The sequence below is a fragment of the Lindgomyces ingoldianus genome, assembly GCF_010093535.1.
Source record: "Lindgomyces ingoldianus strain ATCC 200398 unplaced genomic scaffold BDR25scaffold_47, whole genome shotgun sequence".
In the NCBI taxonomy this organism is placed as follows: Eukaryota; Fungi; Ascomycota; class Dothideomycetes; order Pleosporales; family Lindgomycetaceae; genus Lindgomyces; species Lindgomyces ingoldianus.
Genome location: NW_022985208.1, coordinates 208288 through 227917, shown reverse-complemented (window position 1 = coordinate 227917; position 19630 = coordinate 208288). Strand labels below are relative to the sequence as shown.

General features: G+C 49.4%; 9 protein-coding genes across 9 annotated transcripts; 6 read left to right on the top strand and 3 right to left on the bottom strand.

The window, feature by feature from the left end:
- Positions 1-14: 14 nt before the first annotated feature.
- Positions 15-1043, bottom strand: BDR25DRAFT_98035 (uncharacterized protein). The gene has a single exon (XM_033699331.1). It carries the CDS (start codon positions 736-738, stop codon positions 214-216), a length of 525 nt encoding a protein of 174 aa, XP_033541126.1. The 5' UTR covers positions 739-1043; the 3' UTR covers positions 15-213.
- Positions 1044-1663: 620 nt separating this feature from the next.
- Positions 1664-2251, top strand: BDR25DRAFT_381393 (uncharacterized protein; the record flags this gene model as incomplete). The annotated part of the gene is made up of 1 exon (XM_033697715.1): positions 1664-2251. One exon carries the CDS (start codon positions 1664-1666, stop codon positions 2039-2041), a length of 378 nt encoding a protein of 125 aa, XP_033541125.1. The 3' UTR covers positions 2042-2251.
- A 175-nt stretch (positions 2252-2426) lies between these two features.
- BDR25DRAFT_242808 (rasp f 9) lies at positions 2427-3215 on the top strand (the record flags this gene model as incomplete). The annotated part of the gene is made up of 1 exon (XM_033685794.1): positions 2427-3215. A coding segment is annotated over one exon (789 nt), but the record flags the coding sequence as incomplete, so codon positions are not given.
- Positions 3216-5135: 1920 nt separating this feature from the next.
- BDR25DRAFT_346778 (alpha/beta-hydrolase) lies at positions 5136-7316 on the bottom strand. Its single transcript, XM_033694184.1, has 6 exons — positions 6945-7316; positions 6784-6898; positions 6680-6727; positions 6215-6624; positions 5890-6154; positions 5136-5822 (listed from the first exon to the last, which is right to left on the bottom strand). The coding sequence occupies exons 1-6, from the start codon at positions 7132-7134 to the stop codon at positions 5186-5188; spliced, it is 1665 nt and encodes a 554-aa protein (XP_033541123.1). The 5' UTR covers positions 7135-7316; the 3' UTR covers positions 5136-5185.
- A 1157-nt stretch (positions 7317-8473) lies between these two features.
- BDR25DRAFT_242968 (uncharacterized protein) lies at positions 8474-8939 on the top strand (the record flags this gene model as incomplete). The annotated part of the gene is made up of 2 exons (XM_033685798.1): positions 8474-8575; positions 8631-8939. The coding sequence occupies 2 exons, from the start codon at positions 8474-8476 to the stop codon at positions 8937-8939; spliced, it is 411 nt and encodes a 136-aa protein (XP_033541122.1).
- Positions 8940-9796: 857 nt separating this feature from the next.
- BDR25DRAFT_296911 (uncharacterized protein) lies at positions 9797-10676 on the top strand (the record flags this gene model as incomplete). The annotated part of the gene is made up of 2 exons (XM_033688967.1): positions 9797-10300; positions 10360-10676. The coding sequence occupies 2 exons, from the start codon at positions 9797-9799 to the stop codon at positions 10465-10467; spliced, it is 612 nt and encodes a 203-aa protein (XP_033541121.1). The 3' UTR covers positions 10468-10676.
- Positions 10575-13343, bottom strand: BDR25DRAFT_361780 (uncharacterized protein; the record flags this gene model as incomplete). Its single annotated transcript, XM_033696478.1, has 12 exons — positions 10575-10718; positions 10794-10988; positions 11074-11204; positions 11282-11378; positions 11416-11564; positions 11607-11714; positions 11756-11914; positions 12564-12727; positions 12785-12823; positions 12873-13069; positions 13099-13167; positions 13212-13343. 12 exons carry the CDS (start codon positions 13341-13343, stop codon positions 10575-10577), a joined length of 1584 nt encoding a protein of 527 aa, XP_033541120.1.
- A 2162-nt stretch (positions 13344-15505) lies between these two features.
- BDR25DRAFT_381392 (cytochrome P450) lies at positions 15506-17295 on the top strand (the record flags this gene model as incomplete). The annotated part of the gene is made up of 6 exons (XM_033697714.1): positions 15506-15568; positions 15618-15780; positions 15836-16222; positions 16274-16568; positions 16620-17054; positions 17121-17295. 6 exons carry the CDS (start codon positions 15506-15508, stop codon positions 17293-17295), a joined length of 1518 nt encoding a protein of 505 aa, XP_033541119.1.
- An 834-nt stretch (positions 17296-18129) lies between these two features.
- Positions 18130-19491, top strand: BDR25DRAFT_319338 (uncharacterized protein; the record flags this gene model as incomplete). The annotated part of the gene is made up of 2 exons (XM_033691817.1): positions 18130-19143; positions 19195-19491. The coding sequence occupies 2 exons, from the start codon at positions 18130-18132 to the stop codon at positions 19489-19491; spliced, it is 1311 nt and encodes a 436-aa protein (XP_033541118.1).
- Positions 19492-19630: the final 139 nt, after the last annotated feature.

Below are 19630 nucleotides of genomic sequence, written 5' to 3'. Positions count from 1 at the left end.
GAGCACCCAAGCGTCAGCCATGTTTATCGTTTGAGGGAATAATCGGGTTGTGGGAGAGAATCAGGTCAAGACTTACCATTTTTCGTTTCAACTTGGAACGGTGTGGAGAGCCTAGCGGAGGCAGAGGCCATCGTCAGTCGCAATTGCAGGCCTCATCGAGCGAGTGACCGTCTGTAGACGTGACGGGGGTGTATATCAAGCCTTGGTATGCCTCTAGACCACCTTACGAGAAGTATTGGAGCATGTGGTGGTGTAGGAGACCGGGTCAAGATTGTGGGGAACATCAATAGTGTATCCATGGTGACCTAAGAAACCCACGACCTGCCGCGCTTTGGAAGACCAGCTATCCAGCAAGACTGGGGTGCTAAGATGCCAAAGACAATCCCACCTACCAGTGGATGGTGCTGCTGCGGATCGTGTAGTGTTGCGTGGGGGGTTGGTGGGAGAGGGGACTGGGAGAAGTGAAAGAAGCGCGATCGCCGTCCCCATCGATTGGGGGCTGCGAGAGACGTCTCGTAAGAAGCTGGAGATGTGGGGGACGGTTGGGGCAGTGCCATCCTGCCCTGTGTCGGCGCTGCAGATATTTGCGTGGTGTTGTCGAGGATTGCGTGAAGGGAGGAGTGAGAGCGAGGTAAGTGCGATCGCCCACGCCCTCGCCCACCGAATGCACGCCGCGAGACACGCCTCTAGGGGAGACGAGGACGCTGGGGATGCTGAGGATGCTGAGCACAATGCCATCAGCCTCTCGAAGCAGCTGCAACCGATTGTATCGTATTTTCGGAAGATTGAAGAGGAGGAAGAGTAAGCGCGCCCAACCACCAAACGATGTGCAAAGCGAAGAGCGCTTTAGGAGGCGAGGCCGCTATAGACGGCAAAGACAGTCTCATCCGCCTCTTAACGAAGCTGCAGGTGCTGTTGTGCTCGTCTCGCTGCGGGTGGCCAGTAGGTGAGAGGGGATTGGTGCTGTGAATTCTCTTGAAGGCCACAGAGGCGGAGAGCAACCTCCCCTCCAAGTAAGGCGGGGCACCCCAAGGAACTCCCACGCCATCTTCCAATACAGCGATGCAGCGTCTAGAGAGCGCGCGAAGATTCACATATCAAGATTCACATATCTACGGGCAAGTCAGGAGGCACTTGTCAAGCAATAGACTCGTGCTGCTCGATCCAAATGGCAGCAGTACACAGGAGTCGTAGCCGGCACACTCCGACACCACGGCCAAGTGGCTCAGGAGGCTCTGTCCCACATCCAGCGATCTTCAGGGCAGGCTGATCATTACATCAAACGGTGCTATATATTTTGAGATTCTCAGGAGGGATGACATCATCTCTCGGATCATCGCAGACTCGAGAAGAAAAGGGGAGGGCATTCTAGAGGAGAGCAATCAGGAGCAATCATCAACATCACCATAGAAGGATGTGCGTTTGAACAGGACAACGAACGCCATACTCGTGCATACCAATACGGCACAGTATCTCGGCGCTCGCGTCCGACAACTCCCCTCCACCCTCTCGCAAGACGGCCTGTTTGGAGCAATGTAACGGTGACCCCACCATGTCTCCCTCCAGCTGCCATGGGCATTTGACGTACATTTGCTCAGCACAGCCTCGCGGAGTACCCAATGACGGACATGGCGAGAAGCCCCAGGGGCGTCGATGCGGCGACATGCCAGGGCTCATGTGGCTCCCGAGGGCGCTCGCCAAACGCTTCGGCTGCCGGAGACTGCTGCCAAGGCCAGGCATTTCTGTATTCTTATTGGACGCCTTGGCCCGGGGCATGACGCCCACCGCTTCTGACACGCCGAGTCTCCACCTCTGTTTCATGAAACAAAAGGGGATCAGAAGGAATTCGGCCTCTCCACCACTCACGCCGTCGATCCCTCGAAACAGGAGACGCGCAGTGGCTGTGGGCAGGCCGGCTGGGTGCGACCGTCATTCCATTCTGGAGCAGCGACGGAAATTGCTGAGGTGGCCCGGACAAACGCTTTTTATAGAGGAGGCCCTCGCGCGCAGGATTGTTACGATGCTCACCTCACCTTCTTGACTTCTGTGTGTTTGTCCTCCTTTCTTAAAACCTAACGCTCCCTTTTGCTACGTCTTTTTTGAAACGCAGGACGATCTTCTCGTACTGGTACATTCATTCTTTCACATTTCGATTCTTTGTGTGGAGACTCGCGATTTGCCTCAGGGCGTGCCATTCTTTCACCAGATCAACATCACCACAAGGGCCCTTGTTTGCATCACTGGACGCTTTGAACAGCAGCGCCGCCTCAATCACACCGACAAACGGATTATTTGCTCAACACAACATTCTCTTCTGCGAAGAAACTATTTTCTCCAACACAACACAGCGACTTCTTCCCCCCGACCTTTGCTCTACCAACCCCTCCTTTCTTTCCACTCTAGCATAGCATAAGATACCCAGCGCCATGCGTTTCTCTACCTCCCTCGTGGCGGGCGCTCTCGCCAGCCTCGCCTATGCCCAGACCCACACCGAGTGCAACCCTATGGAAAAGGACTGCCCGAACAACCCCGCCATGTCCGCTGAGTTCTCTACTGACTTCAAGGCTGGTGCTGCTAGCGTCAAGGGCTGGAAACAAACTGCAGGCTCCCTCGCTTACAACAATGAAGGCGCCCAGTTCACCATCAACAAGAAGGGTGATGCCCCCACCATTCAGTCCGAGACCTACCTCTTCTTCGGCTATGTCGAGGTCAAGTGCAAGGCCTCTGCTGGCCAGGGCATCATTTCGTCCATCGTGCTTCAATCTGAGGATCTTGATGAGGTGGATTGGGAGTTTATCGGCACGACGAAGACGAATGTGCAGATGAACTACTTCGGCAAGGGCAACACAACGACCTACGACCGCATGATCGAGGGCGCTGTCTCCAACCCGCAGCAAGAATTCCACACATATGCTTTGAACTGGACTTCGGAGTCGCTCGTCTGGCTCATCGACGGCAAGGCCGTCCGTACGCTCAAGTACGCCGATGCTGTTGGCGGCAAGAACTTCCCGCAAACACCCATGACCGTCCGCATCGGCATCTGGGCTGGTGGTGACCCAGACAACGCACAGGGTGTGATCGAGTGGGCGGGCGGCAAGACTGATTACTCCAAGGCCCCCTTCACTATGACCGTTGAGTCCGTTAAAGTGACTAACTACTCCCCCGGCACGGAATACAAGTGGACCGACAAGACCGGATCTTTCAAATCCATCGAGGTTGTCGGCGCCGGCAATAAGGAAGGCAATCCCGCCAACAGCGCCGTCCTCAGTACCGCTTCTGTCAGCGCCACTGGTGGCGGGCTCGGCTCGCAAGTCAACATTCCTACCAACACAGTCAGTGGTGAATTCCACGAACAGCCCACCGGTACCAAGACTCCCTGCTCTGAAGGCGAGAGCAAGCCGACCACCACCGACATCCCAGTCCCCAGCTCCACCGCTCTCCCCACGGGCTCCAACCCAGAGACCCCGTGCTCATGCGGTGTAGCAACCGTCACTGTCACCGGCGCCCCCCCACCACCTCCCGCACCCACCACTCTGATCAGCAGCTCTGCGGCACCTGTCAGCTCTGCGCCTCCAGTCATCAGCTCCGCCCCTGTTAGCTCCGCGCCCCCATACTCCATTACCTCGGTCGGCATCGTCACAGACACCAACCCCGCGCCTTCTGTCCCAAAACCCACGATCCCAACGCCCTCCATCCCAGTCTCGCTTAATGGGACCACGACAGCGCCAACAGTGTCACTATTCACGGGTGCTGCAGCACCGACGAAATTCCCCGCTGCTGTACTTGGGCTTGCTGCTGGTATGGCAATGTTTGTCGTTTAGGGTAGCCTCCATCCCAATCTATAACATAGCATAGATAGCAATGCTCCGGGCATGGGTTCAGTTCTTAGAAGTTACTCTAATTAATTCTGGAGGTTTGGTGATCGGAGCTTGCAGAGACTTTTAGCTAGCTTGCGGGAATAGTAGGGGAAGGGGATGTTGCTTGCTGCTATTTTCTTTGTAGATAATGCGTGCTAGACACGTGTAGGGAATTGCATATTTGAGGGTATAGGAAAATGTGAAATGTCTATACTCATGAAATAGCGTGTGTATGCCTATCATAGAGCATAAATGGAATAGTGATAAGCTTCTGTACCCTTGCTGCAGTTGCATACGCGATTAACAAGAATCCAATTAGCGCACGAAAATACACAAGCAGAGACTAAGCTTCAAAAGTCTAATGCAAAAGGGAGATGCATGCGCCATATGTGGCTAACACCATATAGCTTGTAGCGCACTCAAGAAGTTCCCACCCTTTCCGAATCATTCCCCCTTCACATTCATCCCAGCTTTAACTCCAGCCCCCTCAGCCTCACCTCCACATGCGCCAACTCAGCAATGAGAGAATCCGGCTTTTGTCTCTTTTAATCCACGACAACAAGAAACTTTGACATCTCAAGGCTAGCTGGATATCCCCCGGGTTGAACTCTTCCTTTCCCTTCTTCCACCTAGTTCCCATATCGTATTGAGTGTAATTTAGCTTTAATTACATCTTCCTCCTTCAATATCGTTCATCATCAGTCGCTGATTTGTGAACTGTGTGGCACAACGCTAAATCTGACGCTAGGATTTCAGCCACAAAATCTTATCTTTCGATGCCATGTCTGGGCATGAACCTGGGTGATATATTGTCGCGATTAGGCAATCAATCCGCTGAATACCTGGATTAATGTATACGTAGCACATGGTATATGTCAGGTTTTAGCTAGGTCAAGGTCAATGGAGGAGCGGAAGCTGCGACTACTGCGACACTGATTGGAAATCGGACCTTTGGGTTTCCGATGAAGGGGGAGGAGAGGTTCGCGGTTCTCGTTTACAGATACTCGAAAGGGTGGGCTCGGCGCCTTGAATCCATTGATGCATTGCTGAAGTCGTACGACAGTGAGGAGGGCAGTGGTGGATGACGTCGTCTGAAACCTCCTATGGCCCAGAACCATCGAGTGAGACTTGAAAGAGATAATTTCTTTCACTTGGTCACACCGCCATGTCTCGTAGGCTCTCCACAATCTCAAAACAGTGTTCAGAGCGAGGCTTTTTATTCACTCATTTGTTTTACTTCTCCTCTTCATTACTCAAACATCTCGACAGCAAATATTACCAGTACTCACCCCTTCTCACTTCGACCACCACACAACCACATGGTCTACTCAACCCCTCAACCCCCTTTTATAAATCGTCCCATTCCCCGTAAAATTTCCTGTCTGCGTCGTAAAATCTTCCGTACTACTAAAATCCTTAACCCTCCCCAACAATATCTCCAACATCCTGTACGCCACACCAGGCGTGTAGCCCGGAAGCTCATGACCCGCGAGCTGCGACGTGTAAAAGGTCAATCCGCGCTCGTGCGTCCATTTCCCTAAGTACCCGGCGCCAGCTAGTGCGCCCAGGTTGTATTCGGGGTGGTATGGCGCATACAGGAGGTTTGAAGGATAGGCCTGAAAGCCTTGGACACCGTTCCACGTCATGTTCTGTAGGGCGAGGAGGGTGCCGTTTGTGGTGAGGATCATATCCAGATCTCCTGATCCGACGATCGTGTTGTTTGTGTATTCGATGACACGCTGTAGCACACCGTCCTGGGCTGGACCGAGAGAAGTGTCATGGAGACTTGGGTCGGTGTTGTTGCCCGCGCCGAAGACGTTGATGTCGGTGCATTGCATCCAGTTTGTACCGACAACGGCGTGGAGCGCTTCTTGCACATCGGTTCGGTTGAAGTAGACTTGTGCGCCTGGAGCTTGGTAGTCGCCTGTGTTGATTATGCCGAGTTGAGAGAAGGGGTGAGGGCAGCTGAAAATCTGTTAGCAAACTTGCTCGAAGACGCCGATTCTATGAGGAGGTAAGGGGCGTTTCTCACGTTTCGGTAATGTGGTAGATGTTGAAACATGGGTTGACCTCCAACAGGGCGCTGTAAAAGTTGTCGAACATGTCGCAGGTATAGTTCTCTGAATTGTAAGGGTCCGGCGGGACTGGGAATGGTCCTGGTGGTGGAGGAAATTTAAAGTAGGTATCGTAGTAGTCAGTAAAGTTGCAGAACGCCTGACGTTCGCGCATCTGCTCCATGAAAGTATCGTTTAGATACGTGAGGCGTTGCCAGTATTCGATGAATGGAAGAATAACCACTGATACCAGTTAGCCTTGGTCCCAACGGATATCTTACGAGAAAATAGAGAGCTACTTACCTTGCTGCTGAACTGTCTCATCCCCAATAATCGGGTCGTTGATCGAGATACCAGCTAAATTAAAATACTCGGTATCGTTCGCCTGAATAAACCCATCGGCAATATACGGCACATAATATCCAGCGTAACTCTCTCCAGTAACATAAACATCCCAATTGTGAACATCAAAAGTATCAACGAATGACTTGTAGAAGCCACGAAATTCAGTCGCGAGCTCGACTTCGTTGGTGATGTTGGGAACACCTTGGCTGTAGCCTACTCCCACCGGTTGCTCAACCCAGATCATGTTGGTGAGGTTGGTCCATGAGTAGGGATTTTGAACAGGTGCGAGGGTCCCGGCTTCCCAGGTAAAAGGACCGTTTTCCGTTAGGAGACCGCTGAGGGAAGAGCATCCCGGGCCACCATTAAGCCTGCAAAACGTTGGGTCAACGTATTTGGATAGAGAAGGGGATTTCCAAAGCATACCATATAACAATCTCTTCTGGTTCGAGTGCGTTGGTGGATGGAAAGAACCTAATGTGTTAATTGATTTTTTATTTTTTTTGGAGCTAGATGCTAAGGGGTAATACCAGAAAAACAGCTTTCGAGTCTCATCGGGGTCATCTGAAACTGGCAGGAGGCCAGCGTATGACTCTCCAATGTCAAACGGGACTTCTGGAATGCCTGTACCATTCACCGCAAATTCTAGGTGAACGTTAGTTATGACTTGGAAGGCCGAGGTTTGATTTACCCTGAGTCTTGTCTGTGAGCCATCGTGAAGCTCTCTTCTGAAGCTCAGGATTTCGGAATCGGTGATTGGGGAGGCTTCTTTCGACTTGTGGTCGGGCTTTATTAAAAACATTCCGCTTGTGAGGTAGGTTTCCCCCAATAACAGAGTCAATACACAAAAGAGCGCTGAAAAAAGCCAGGACGAGCTTCATGATGCACAATTGAATGGGCTAGAGAAGTCAACAAGACAAAAGAGCGGTAGATTAGATGTTGACGAGCTTTATTTGAAGACGCTCTACGGATGACGGAATTGACCATGGATGTTGAGCCGCGCCTGCAGGATTCTAGAGCTTTTTACCAGGAACAGAAGGAGAATTGCCTGAATCCCATTTCGCGAGGGGTATGGCTGGGTAGTTGAGTAGCTCACGAGTGCAACGGCTACCCGGTTCATGGATAAGCCTTGCTTAGCCATAAAAACGTGTAGAAAGTTGTGCGATTCGTACATACTGTGTGATGACGATAGGCAAGACCCGTTCTCGTGAGACCGAAGTCGAGGATGACCTGCCGCATCAGGTATAGCTCTCTTGAGGAAAACAATGTTATAAAACCCGATCCAGCCTGAATCCTTGCTGGAAGTGGGGAAAACTTTTGAAAACAACCTTCGCTGATTTGATGGTGCTGGAGATATCCTAGAGATATGAAATGATAGTATTGATATGCAGAAGGGAGTAAAATCAAGCCTCGGCTGCAGGGCTTGTCAATGCTTCAATACTTTCATAATGCTAGAGGCTGGAGAGACGAAGGGTGGTAGCTACCAAACGTGAGCAGACAGGCAGGCGAAGGAACGATCAAGAACCGGCGGTACCGTATCTCCCCGCAACCAAGCTCGGAAGCTCTTGTACCTAGCGGTTGTGCTTATTATTGAGGCAGGCCAAATCATGCACGTTCGGGTGCTAGTAACGGGTGAAGGGCAGAAGCGCAAGGAAAGAATGCAGTCCATCGGTGTGACGAAACATCAGCCCTGATGTGATTGTTGCTCAGCACAAAAATTACTCACAATAAGCAAGGATACATGCGACAAGATGGTATGGAATGTTGCGTGGTGAACGTTGAGAGTTGACTCGCAAAGCTGTAGATTAGCTGAAGCTGCCGCTTGACATGATTGGTGAGTGACAGTCATGTGCAAGCTAACCCCTTCCGTAAAGCATGGGAAGGAATCGTTCACTTCGGAGATTGTCGAGAGCTTTTGTCTCTCATCTGTACGCGCATACTTTCTCTTGTGTATTATTTAGAGCACAAGTTGTCTTGTTGAATCCAAAGAGCAAGCAGAAGCAGACCTGAGAATTGCACTTTCTTTGGTTGGTTTTGGAACACGATGAATGCGATCACCCCACAGCCACAGCTTGACCGGCTGACGCGCGGCATAACACAGCCCCATTAGCACCTGGAAACCCTCATTATCTGGTCAAAGGACTGAATACCAGGAGTCTGTCCTAATTCTTTCAGGCTTTTGCGCCAAGTCCCACTCAATCAGAGGAAAAGATAACAACAATGGGCCTCCCCACTACCCCGCAAGACTCTGCGCCAGCCTACGAAGATGTCATCCAAGACCACCCCGTGAACCAGTATACGCCGTCTGGGTCGGCATCAGCAGTGAGTCGAAGCGCAACCCTGCACTTCATGTGTGGTGAAGCTGATGCCATTGCAGTACTCTGCTGTTCCACAGGATGATGTTGAGATGCATGCACACATGCACGACGCTTCCCCACCCACTCCTCAACCTCAAGGCCAAGAGTCTCTTGCTCAGACAATTGCAGGAGTCTTCCGACCAAAACCACACGTTCACTGCAAAGAGTGCGATGTCATGACGCAGGCGAGGGAGCAACGCGAGAATGAGAAACACTGTTGTACGATGGTCGCTGTGACGTTCATCGTTGCCTTCATATGCGCCCTGCTTCTTGGAATAGTCGTTGCGGGCTCGATCGCGAAGATTAAGAGACATAATATGCATGACTGATTGGCAGGACATGTACGTGGCGCCCATGTGCGCTTGATGGCTTGCGAGTATGGATGTTTTAAGATACCCGGGACCATTTGGGCAATGAGCGGCTTTGGTATACACATCAGCACAAATTGTCCGTACTCTTGTGTAGACTCCGCCCTTTTCGCATCATTATTCGTTTGTTAAGTTACAGAATCCCTCATTGCGTCGCGTCGTACCTCTCCAATTCTTGTTCTCATTCTCGTTCTCATCATTGGATCCTGGACTTCTGTAACACATTCAACAGTGTTCTATCCCTCTTTTAAAATTAGTTATTGAAATATGTGTACCCACTCAGAATCTTTCCTAACTAATGTATTCTGAACTTCAAATCCCCGATTTCGTTCGCGCTACCACCCCCTCCCCAACACAATATCCAAATCGCCCCTCTCACCAATTGTCCCCCTAAGACACGTACTCAGCGACGAGAAGTCCAACATCTCAAATACTGTTTACCAAAATCCATCCTCACAATCAAGTTCCCCCTCTGCGATATTGCCGGGGCCCGATTTACCCTGGTACCCGGGGTCGGTATATCAATCTACCGGAGATGCACTATAAGGCCTCACATTCCATTCGTCCATCGACAAACACCCTCTACAATCTCAACAAACAAGGTCAAAATCGAACATCGATGCTTCATCTAAAGTAAATTCGCTTTGCTTAGAAATATTCAAGGCTTATCTGATTCCAGGCTAAAAGCATGAAGTGCTTAAGAACGAAGGATGGGCCATTTTTTTCAGGGACGGGAGGTGTTTTTGACTTCAAATTGTATCCCTCACACTTCCTTTCCATCTCGAAATCTTGACCACAGGTCTAAACTCTACTTCACGATGCATTTCTCCATCCCCTTGCTGGCCCTCGTGCCCACGGTCCTCGGCCACGGCCTCATCCAAACACCTCCGTCCCGCCCCGTAGGCTCCGCCATCATGTCCGCCTGCGGCAACGGCGTCGTCGCCCAAATTAAAGCCGACAACACGTCGCACGTCGAGGGGCTCCCGGAAGCCGCCGCAAAAGACAAAGCGTACCAAGCCGCCAAATGTAACCTCTGGCTCTGCAAGGGCCTGCAATTCGCCGACAACGCCAACAACACGCAAACCTGGACGGCGGGCCAAGTTGTGCCAATCAAGGTTTGGGTTCGCATTCCGCACGAGGGCAGCGCGAACGTAAGTATTGTGGATACCAAGTCAAACAAGATTATTGGGGATATGTTGAAGGTGTGGAGTAAGGGATATGCGCCTGGGAATACCGAGGCTGGTGTCCCGAAGGATCAGAAGGAGTTTAGTGTCACGATTCCAACTGGATTGGAGGAGAAGTGTGCCACCGCTGGTGATTGTGTAAGTGGAATGGCTTTCTTGTTGACGTGCACGCTCATGTTGCTGACTAATTCGCATAGGTTCTTCAATGGTGGTGGTATGGCACTGGTGCTAAGCAGACTTATGAGTCTTGCGTGGACTTCATAATCGCAAAGCCGGCTGTTAAAGAACGCATGTTCAAGGCTTAGGTTATGTCGCTGAGCGAAGAAGGCGATTAGGTTACGTAAGACAGGCTTCAAGAGCAGTAATCGAATAGATTCGGATTCAACCACATTCTCAACCCCACCCTAGAAATTCAGGAATTCTTCATTTCATCAATATGTGGAATGCGATATCTTTGTGTCCGGAAGCTCAAGCTGCCGTTGTGTGACGTTGAAGAGGCAGTTGCAGATCTGGGGGAACGGGGCATGGTCTTAATATGGATTGGCGAATCAGAGCTCTGCCGAGTGTTGCCGTACACATTACTTCATCTCTAGGGATAGTGCCTCGCGTGGTGGTTGATATTACAATTTACCTTTTGTGGGGGATAAGCTGCGAATTCCAAATCACGGTTATGCAAGGCGAAGGAGTCCAGCGTGCAGAGATGCTTGGCGTGGTGTTCATGGGCGAAGTTTGCGGTTCGGACCTCCAAAAATAGGGAGTGCACAAATAAGATCAAGATATATTTCATGTTGAAACACAAAACGAGACTGTATAAACGCTTGAATTTCTACAGAAGACGAGCTCGAATGCAGGCAAGCTGTTATGTTCATCTTCTAAAATTCTAAATTCCATGCTCTTTATAGCAACTACACAGCATCATCATACATCGTATCAATTGATGTATCCTGGCGAGCGTCTTCATGGTAGTGTGCCCCAGCCGCATTTGCACCAGTATCTAGTTCGTTCGAGCGGCGGAGATCCCTGGGCTTGTCCAGGAGTGGATCTACATATGGATCGAATGCCTTCCAGTACGGATTCTAAAGTATCATTTAGCAAACTGCAATTACATTCAGTCTTGACCTATTCCCTTGAAAGAGGAAGATGTGTGATAGGTACCTCGAGATGATACCTCTGGGTCTACATCATGTGTAAGCAGATCAATTCTCCGTTCGTGTCTCTACTCCTCCTCCATCAATCTATACGACCTTCGGAACAAATCTGAAATAATCACTCACGCCCTCTTTTAGATACCTCTCCACAATTGTAAATTTCCTCGGATCGCCAACATGCTGCATCACATGCCAGCCCATAGTCTCCTTGTCTCGACTGTAGACTTGGTTCTCCTCTGCCAATTTATCTTCAGCTTCGCGATATCATTTTTGTCGTGGTTGGCGTAAAGATGAACGACAATTGTATACACCATATTGTTTCGTGGTACAAAGAAGATGGTATGGGATAAGAGGAGGCGGTGAGGTATAAGGGAGGGAAATATTGCAATAGGAAAGAGGCACAACTAAAGGTCAAATCTCAGTCTATAGTCAGTCGGAAATGGACTTATAAAAGAAGGCAAAGATATATTGGGCGGAAGTCGGTAGATGCTTGGGTTGCATTTCGTTGAGAAAGGAAGGAAAATGATGCATAGTGGTGTTATTGCGGTATCATGTTGAAATGGTGACGTTGTTCTTCTTGTTCCCTGCAATTTCAGTAGGTACGCTTCCAGCGTGGCCAACAGTACGTAGTACGTTACGTTTGAGCTTTTTTCTGCCAGTAACTTCTTAATTTAGTAGTACTTTTGTACGTAAGCAGTGAATTAATTAGCAAGTATGTAACATAACAGTAACTTTTTAAAATCCTTATACTTTTATACTTTTTACAAGAAGTTTTATTAGTCTAGGTTAAAATTGTTCTAGGAGAAGCTTTTTAGCCTAGATAAAGTCCCCTTCTCCTTCTTATTGCCCTCTGTCTCTAGCTTGTTAGGACAACTCTAATAAGCAGGAGGATTAGGATAAGGCTATACGCCTACTGCAATAGAGGAATTAAGACATCTAGCTTATTATAACAATTAATAAGATAGGCAATAAGTTAGTAAATAAGTAGGTATAAGATAAGGAGCTTTTTTAGGGCAAAAGTTAACTATTTTTATAATTGTTACTTTAAAACGTGACTTTAAACAAAGCTTCTAACGTGATAGCTAATAGGGTCTAAAAACAGGAGGGAAATCTCCTAAAATATGACTTCTCTGACCTGTACTATGGTACGTACTTGGTAATTTACTGTACAAAAGTTACGTCTTACATTTTAACTACTTTTGTACTCCTCACGTGATTACTACGTTCACGTAGTTACGTTACGTACTACGGACTGTTGGCCACGCTGTACGCTTCCGCAGCTATCCACTGATGATGTTCGGTTCTTGTCAGGTGAAGATTAGTCGGCACGGTTTCCGAGGAAACTCGGAATAAACGGTGTAGATGGGAATGGTAGGTTTTAATGGAAAGGTGTGACCAAGTTGGGGGTAGCGATGGGCTGAGGAGCATTTGCCATGGCAGGTGACTCCACCAAAACGTTCCTAGGCTGCTTCACATCTTGCGAAAATGCTCATCTGTTGGAACAAACCACAATCTTTCATTGAATTGGCTAGGGTTGCTTATATAATTTTCCTCCTTTTCACACATATGTGATTCTATCAAGCCTATTCAAAAAAGCGGCATCTTCGAGCAGATTCCCATCAACAGCAATAATATCTGCATCGTCTCCTTCCTTGAGCAGTCCGCTTAGCAGCGTTTGGGGTCCTAGCTTTTTCGCAGAAATCACTGTTGCTGCTTCAATTGCCGTTAAAGGGGTTATGCTATCAGCCGCACACACTAGCTCGGCGCTATTGTTCCTGCTACTGAGACCTGTGTTAGGCGTAGGAAATCGAGATCAGCGCTCAAGGCAATCTGGTCACTTGCTTCAGCAGGTTTCTTCTACATCTCGTTCGCGATCCTTGCAACATCCTCCAACTTGTCACGGGATTCGTTTTGAGAAGATTTCTGTTCTTTAGGACTTCGTGGATGACAGTCCTGGTGTGAATTAGGACGACACCATTCTCTTTCATCGAGCTCATGCACTCTTCGTCCATATACGTCCCATGTTCAAGCATTCTATAGCTAGCTGTAAGTGTCGCCATGACCCCTTCTCTTCCATTACATGCGCTGCAACGATATAGTGTACGCGCCCCCCTTTTTCAACGATAACTCTCCTCTCCCCGTCTGAGAATTGCTGGTACAGGGAATGTCTCTGAAGCTCATGACACCTCTACTAATGAGGAACATGCCGAATTTTGCGCCCCTCCGAAGCCGTAGGCGAACAGCTTTCCAGCATTCGTCTACACTGTCGGGGATGCAGAGAGGAAAGATTCTCTGGTTGGATTCTGAGAAAGTAACGCTGCAACAGAACCATACTCCATCTACGGGAAGTTCACAGAGATCGCCATGGCCGGTCATGTGACTAATGCAGGCTCCAGCGCTGTAACCGTTTGGACCCGGGGCGGATCCGTCTTCAATCGCGAGTGCGACCTTTGTCGCCCATCCGCCGGGATCGTGAACACTCGTGAATCTCACGTTTAGTATGTCAGCTGCGGATCGCAATAGACGAACCCTGGGTTTTGCTGGATGTACAAGGGCAATGGCAGAGATATTGAAAGTTGTTATGCCGCAGAAATGAACATAGCAGTCCCAGAGACCATGGAGAATGGTTGGCACGGAGAGTGTAGGGCACTTGGTGAAAGTGGGTGGAAGATAAATTGAGGGCCTATGTAGAGGAAATTTTTAGTCTTGAATGTGGTAACGACAGAGCCCTCTGAAATTAGATCGCTGCGGCTAGGGATGAGAAGGGATGCCTTGTGACCGGACTGTCTTCTCTCGAACTCCCACCGCTTGCATTTTAGGTTGCCGAATTTTGTTAGCTATGGTTGAAAGGAAGGTTAAAGTTTGGAATACGGAAACGCACGCATTCTGGAGAATATGCACATGATGTAAAGACTCACTGTGGCTAACAGTAAAGATGGCAGGCACATTCGATCTGCGTAGCTGTTGACGAATCAACTGGCGAAGAAGCTGGAGATCGACATTGAGCGAGCGAGAGAGAGAGGGCACCTCCTACAGCCTTTCAGGAAACAGAAAGCGAGTTCGTGAAAATACTATTTTTACTGATAGCGGTTCAGAGATGAAGACCGACGAGGAGCACAAACCTGGAACGAAAGGTGCAGGCATCTCCAGGGATGTGATTGGTCAATTGGATTAGTCATCATAGTCTCGAACAATTCGTTGTCCAGCTTCCGATTTCTCAACCCTCTTCTACAAGTCTTAGTACGCCCCAACGAGCTCTCCTCAACACATACGATACCGATACCCAGCAATTACTGGCTTCTCAATTCTCAACTCGATGTGATCAACCTATCTAGAAGGAATCGGCCCCTAACACCTCCCATCATCACCCCTCACTTGCTCAAGTCTGCCGCCCTCCCTAGCACAGTTTTGAGCCATTTCTGCATGTGAAATCATACTTGAGGGGTCTATCTGACTTCGTACGCGACTCGCTCGCGGAGGTTACGGCATCCTCCCCCCCACGATTCAATGCTGGTCTGGCGTTGCAGTTACTGGTTTGGAGGTGATAGATTACATAGGGAAAAAAAAAACTTTTTTGATGATACTATAGGGTTATCTCGTTTCTATACTCAATTCGCTTCAACTCAAATTGGTTACATGGAATCTTTCATATACCTAGCATAGATAACAAAACTTATCCCTTGTGCTGTCTTCATTTATCAACAAATGGGGAAATGAATTGCGTTTCTTCGTGGAAGTCTGGGATGCAGTAGCTTGTGCGAGTAGGTTCAGTGATTCCATTTTCCGTATTTCCGGACTCAGCGATTATACGGAAGCGCATCACGAGGCCAATGATGCCTCGGGTAAATGACCAATCAATACCCATAACACTTGCTCATTGTCGATGCCGTCTGGATGTGGTTTTCCTCATTCTCCAGTGCAGAGGCCTGGCGTGGGCGAACAAACCTAGATCTTGCCTCTAACATTAATCTTCCCCGCATTTCACCTCACTAAGGCTCTGATCCCAGCAGTCCAGTCACCCATCGACTGCCTCAGCCCATTGATTGGAGTTTTACACTATCTACAAATGGAGAACCTACGTCCGGCTTCTGGGTTTAATAGCTAGTTGCATTCGAAAGTGAACATTTGGGCCCTATTTCCATTCACTCTACGACTTGTTAGAACTCAGCATTATTCCGATTTCGAGGAATGTACCATGGGGCATTTCGTGCCAACTCTTCATGGTGGAGTGCAGCTTACCGGAGCAGTAGTTGCAGCTGTGAGTAGTCTAGAATGGTTTATAGTTCATATTTTAATCTTCGAACTAGTGGATCTTCTATCTCATTTCCCTAATTGTTTATCGGCGCTTCTTCCATCCTCTCGCAAAGATTCCCGGGCCTTTTTGGAATTGTGTATCCCCAATTCCCGCTGGACTCTCGCTTCTCCGCGGCCGCTTCGCGTTTGAGAACAAGCTGCACCATGAGAAATATGGTACTGTTCTGCGCTCCCTCAAGAACTGGGAGTGGGCTTACTTCAATAGGCTCAGTCTTCCGCCTCGGGCCCAACGAACTTACATTCAACTCTGCACAGGCGTATCAGGACATCTACGGTTTTCGGCCTGGGCATACGAACATGCTAAAGTCTCCCATTCATACTGGACCTGTTCAAGTTGGCTCGACTACGACTGTTCAGTATGCAGTTGAAGATGCCGACCACGGCCGCCAGAGGCGTGCGTTAAGCCACTCTTTCTCGACACAAGCCTTAATGGAACAAGAACCAATTGTCCAGGAATACATGACTAAATTCGTCACCAATTTCCAGAGGTTGGCTAAGGAGGAGAAGGAGATCAATATTGGTGACTGGTTTTGCTACTTCACGTTCGACACGATGGGCGACCTCAGTTTTGGGGAAAGCTTTGGGTGTCTCGAGCATGGTTAGATGGAACTACTTCTATGCCACTCCAATGGACTAATTTGTTTTCCAGGCGAATACCAAGAATGGGTCAGCTATCTTTTCCACACTATCAAGGACGGCGCTTTGATTCAGGGCACTCGACGTATTGCGGGAACTGGCACATGGCTACAAAAGTTTCTCCAAAATCAATTCCAAGGAATGGGAAGTGCTCTCCAGTATCATATCATTCACACCCGGGAAAAGGTGACGAAACGTCTTCAAGCGGACCATATCGAGCACAGAGACTTCATCTGGTACATATTGAAGCAAGCGGAGAAGTTTGATATGAAGCATGATGAGATCATTGCGAATTCAGGTCTCTTCATGTACAAACCCCTATGAGAGCTACAATTTTGACTTCTCTAATCTTTCCTCAGCATTGCCGGCAGCGAGACTACTGCAACCGCCCTATCAGGACTTATGGCTCGACTGATCTGGAACCCACAGTGTTACGCAAGGCTCGCGGATGAGATTCGATCAGCTTTCGCGAATGAAGAGTCCATCACCTTCAACGCCGTTCTAAACCTTCCGTATCTAAACGCTTGCATCGAAGAGGTCCTTCGCGTTCACCCTCCAGTTCCAGCCGGCCCACCTCGCGTGGTGCCTCCAAGTGGAGATTTCATCGACGGCCACTGGGTTCCTGGCGGTGTAACTGTTTCGGTTGGTGCGTGGGCATCGTCACACAATGCCCTCCATTTCCGTGACCCAGATGCCTTCATTCCAGAACGATGGATTGATCCGGCATATGACTCTGATGTGAAGAAGGCGATGCAACCATTCTCACTGGGGCCGAGGAATTGTATCGGAAAAAAGTAAGACATGTTTTGTCCATTTTCATCGTGTGGGTCCTCCCTGAGTCCAATGTTAATAGTATGCAGTTTGGCCTACATGGAAATGCGCATCATGATTGCGCGCCTACTTTGGAACTTTGATGTTGTGAGTGTTGATGGGGCGCCGCTATGGAACCCGGAAGGTGAGATGAAGTACAAGCAAGCATTCATGGTGTGGGAGAAATCGGTAGTAATGGTAAAGATCCGTGACTTGAGGGCATAACGATTAATTGACTGTGCGACCACCGTTGCGAGTCGTTTTACTTGCCAATCTACCCAAGAAACATACAAAAAAATCTCTAGATGATACAATAATGTCTTTGCCTTGGTGACCCACATCCCGGCACTTCCGCACTCCTAAAGCTCCGCTTCGGAAGAACCTCCAACGAATGAGACATTTTTCCGAAAGCGAATCCTCGGGAAACGGGTGAAACCCGCCACCAATTCTTACCAAACATCTTATCACGTCAGCTATGCCTCCTCTCTTAGCCCTTCATTTTCTCCCAACGTTGGTGCCAAGATTCTAGCCCGGGTTTGAAACGTTTCGCCTCCTCTCATAGATTGTTAACCCCGGTGTCGATCTCCTTAGCGAGGACCAAGGAACGGAACATTGTGAGTCTTGAAACACGAGGCTTCAGAACAATCAGATGGCGAATGTGTAGCGTGACTGTAAGCTCACTGTAGGCGGAGAATTTACAACCTGACCGAAGACCTAGCCTAATGTTTTGTAGGTCCCTTCTCCACTCACGACACTTGCTTGTTTGATATTCATATTCATGGGTGAGTATACGTAACCCTTGTCAGTCAGTGGTCTTCTCCCCCATTCTCGAAGACATGCGAGATTCCGATATCTATAAGATGGTTTTCTTTCCATACCTGATATTTCTTCACCCTCACCACAAATCCTTCCTTCCTTCCTTCGTTCTGTGCACCTTTCCAGCACTTGTGCTAGTCACAGTCTTTTACTTTTTTTGTCCTTCTTTTGCTGTGCAGAACTTTTGAACGCCGTCTTCACAACACGATGCATTTCAACACCGCACTCTCTACTTTCGCCACCATGGCAGTTATCTTCTCTGCAGTCGATGCATCCCCTCAACGTCACCACCACCACAGTGGTCAACCCCATGGCACCGGCGTGCCATCCAACTTCCCTTCAGGCGCTGCTGGCCCCTCAGGAGGCCCACATGGTGGCGGTCCTGGAGGGAGGAATGGTACTAGGAGCGGTCATCCTGAGTTCTCGGGCCCGGCTCCCACGGGAAGTATAGAAGCTCAGGAGACTGGAAGTCCATTCGGCGGCTTCAACTCTGATCTGCCGTCTGGCTTTCCTTCCGGTTTCCCAGGCTTCCCGTCTGGCGGTTCTCGCCCGACTGGCAGGCCTTTACCTCCCGCAAATGGCACTGATAGTCCTGGATTCCCATCCGGGCCAGCAGCTACGGGCGGGCTTCCAACACCTCCATCTGCTGGCATCCCAACTGCTCTTCCCACCGAAGTCTCTGGAGTACCGTCAGTCTCATTCGCTTTCCCATCTTCGGTTGAAGGCAACATTGCCGCTGCCGCAGAGTCCACGACCAAGACCAAGACCAAATCCGCAAAAACCAAGTCCGCAAAATCCTCAAAGGCTACCAAGGCTGCATCTGTAACTGCCTCTGTAAATCCTTCTACGGCTGCATCTACCTTCGTTCCCGCAAGCGGCGCCGCCACTACAACCTTCCCAGAAGCCGCCGGATCTAGCTCTCTCAGCGAGCCCATGAAGGTCTCAGGCACCTTCGATGGGAAAATGGTTCGCTTCGATCGTGGTACTGCCTGTTCTGGACAATCTGAAGGTGGTGACTCTGATGCAGTTTTCCAAGTTGAAGAAGGTGGAACACTTAAGAACGTCATTATTGGTGCTGATCAGTCCGAGGGCGTCCACTGCATGGGCGCTTGCACTATCGAAAACGTCTGGTGGGAAGCTGTGTGCGAGGATGCTCTTACCATTAAACAAACATCTGGCGTCTCTTATGTCATTGGAGGTGGAGCTAAGGGAGCGGAAGACAAAGTCATCCAACACAACGGCGGTGGCACCGTTTCGGTACAATACCCCAACTCAATCCCTAGAGATAATTTATGCTAATATATTTAGATCTCCGGCTTCTATGTCTCCGACTTTGGCAAACTCTACCGCTCATGCGGAAACTGCGATACGATGTACGAACGCCATGTTATTGTCGACAACGTTGTTGCAGACTCTGGAAAGCTGCTTGTCGGCATCAACTCCAACTACGGCGACACGGCTACCATTACTAACAGCTGTGTCTCCAACACTAAGGCTATCTGTACCGAATTCGAAGGTAATGATACAGGTGATGAGCCAACGGAGATTAGCACCGGCATCAGTGATGCATGTATCTACACTGATGCCGATACGACTACTTGCTAGACTATTCGCTAGTCCGACTCGGGACTTGTCGTCTCGGACATCGTTTGGATTCCAAAATGGACCGGGGTGAATTGGCTGTCCTGTTAATGGGCCCTGATGGGTTGAAACTTGGTTGAGAGGAAGTGAGGGGTGACTCTTC

Excerpts from the sequence above, each read along its gene's own strand:
- BDR25DRAFT_346778 (XM_033694184.1), bottom strand. The coding sequence starts at position 7,134 with ATGAAGCTCGTCCTGGCTTTTTTCAGCGCTCTTTTGTGTATTGACTCT. Across the intron at positions 6,899-6,944 it reads GCTCACAGACAAGACTCAGG|AATTTGCGGTGAATGGTACA; the intron begins GTAAATCAAACC and ends ACGTTCACCTAG. Across the intron at positions 6,155-6,214 it reads TGAGACAGTTCAGCAGCAAG|TGGTTATTCTTCCATTCATC; the intron begins GTAAGTAGCTCT and ends AACTGGTATCAG.
- BDR25DRAFT_98035 (XM_033699331.1), bottom strand. The coding sequence starts at position 738 with ATGGCATTGTGCTCAGCATCCTCAGCATCCCCAGCGTCCTCGTCTCCC.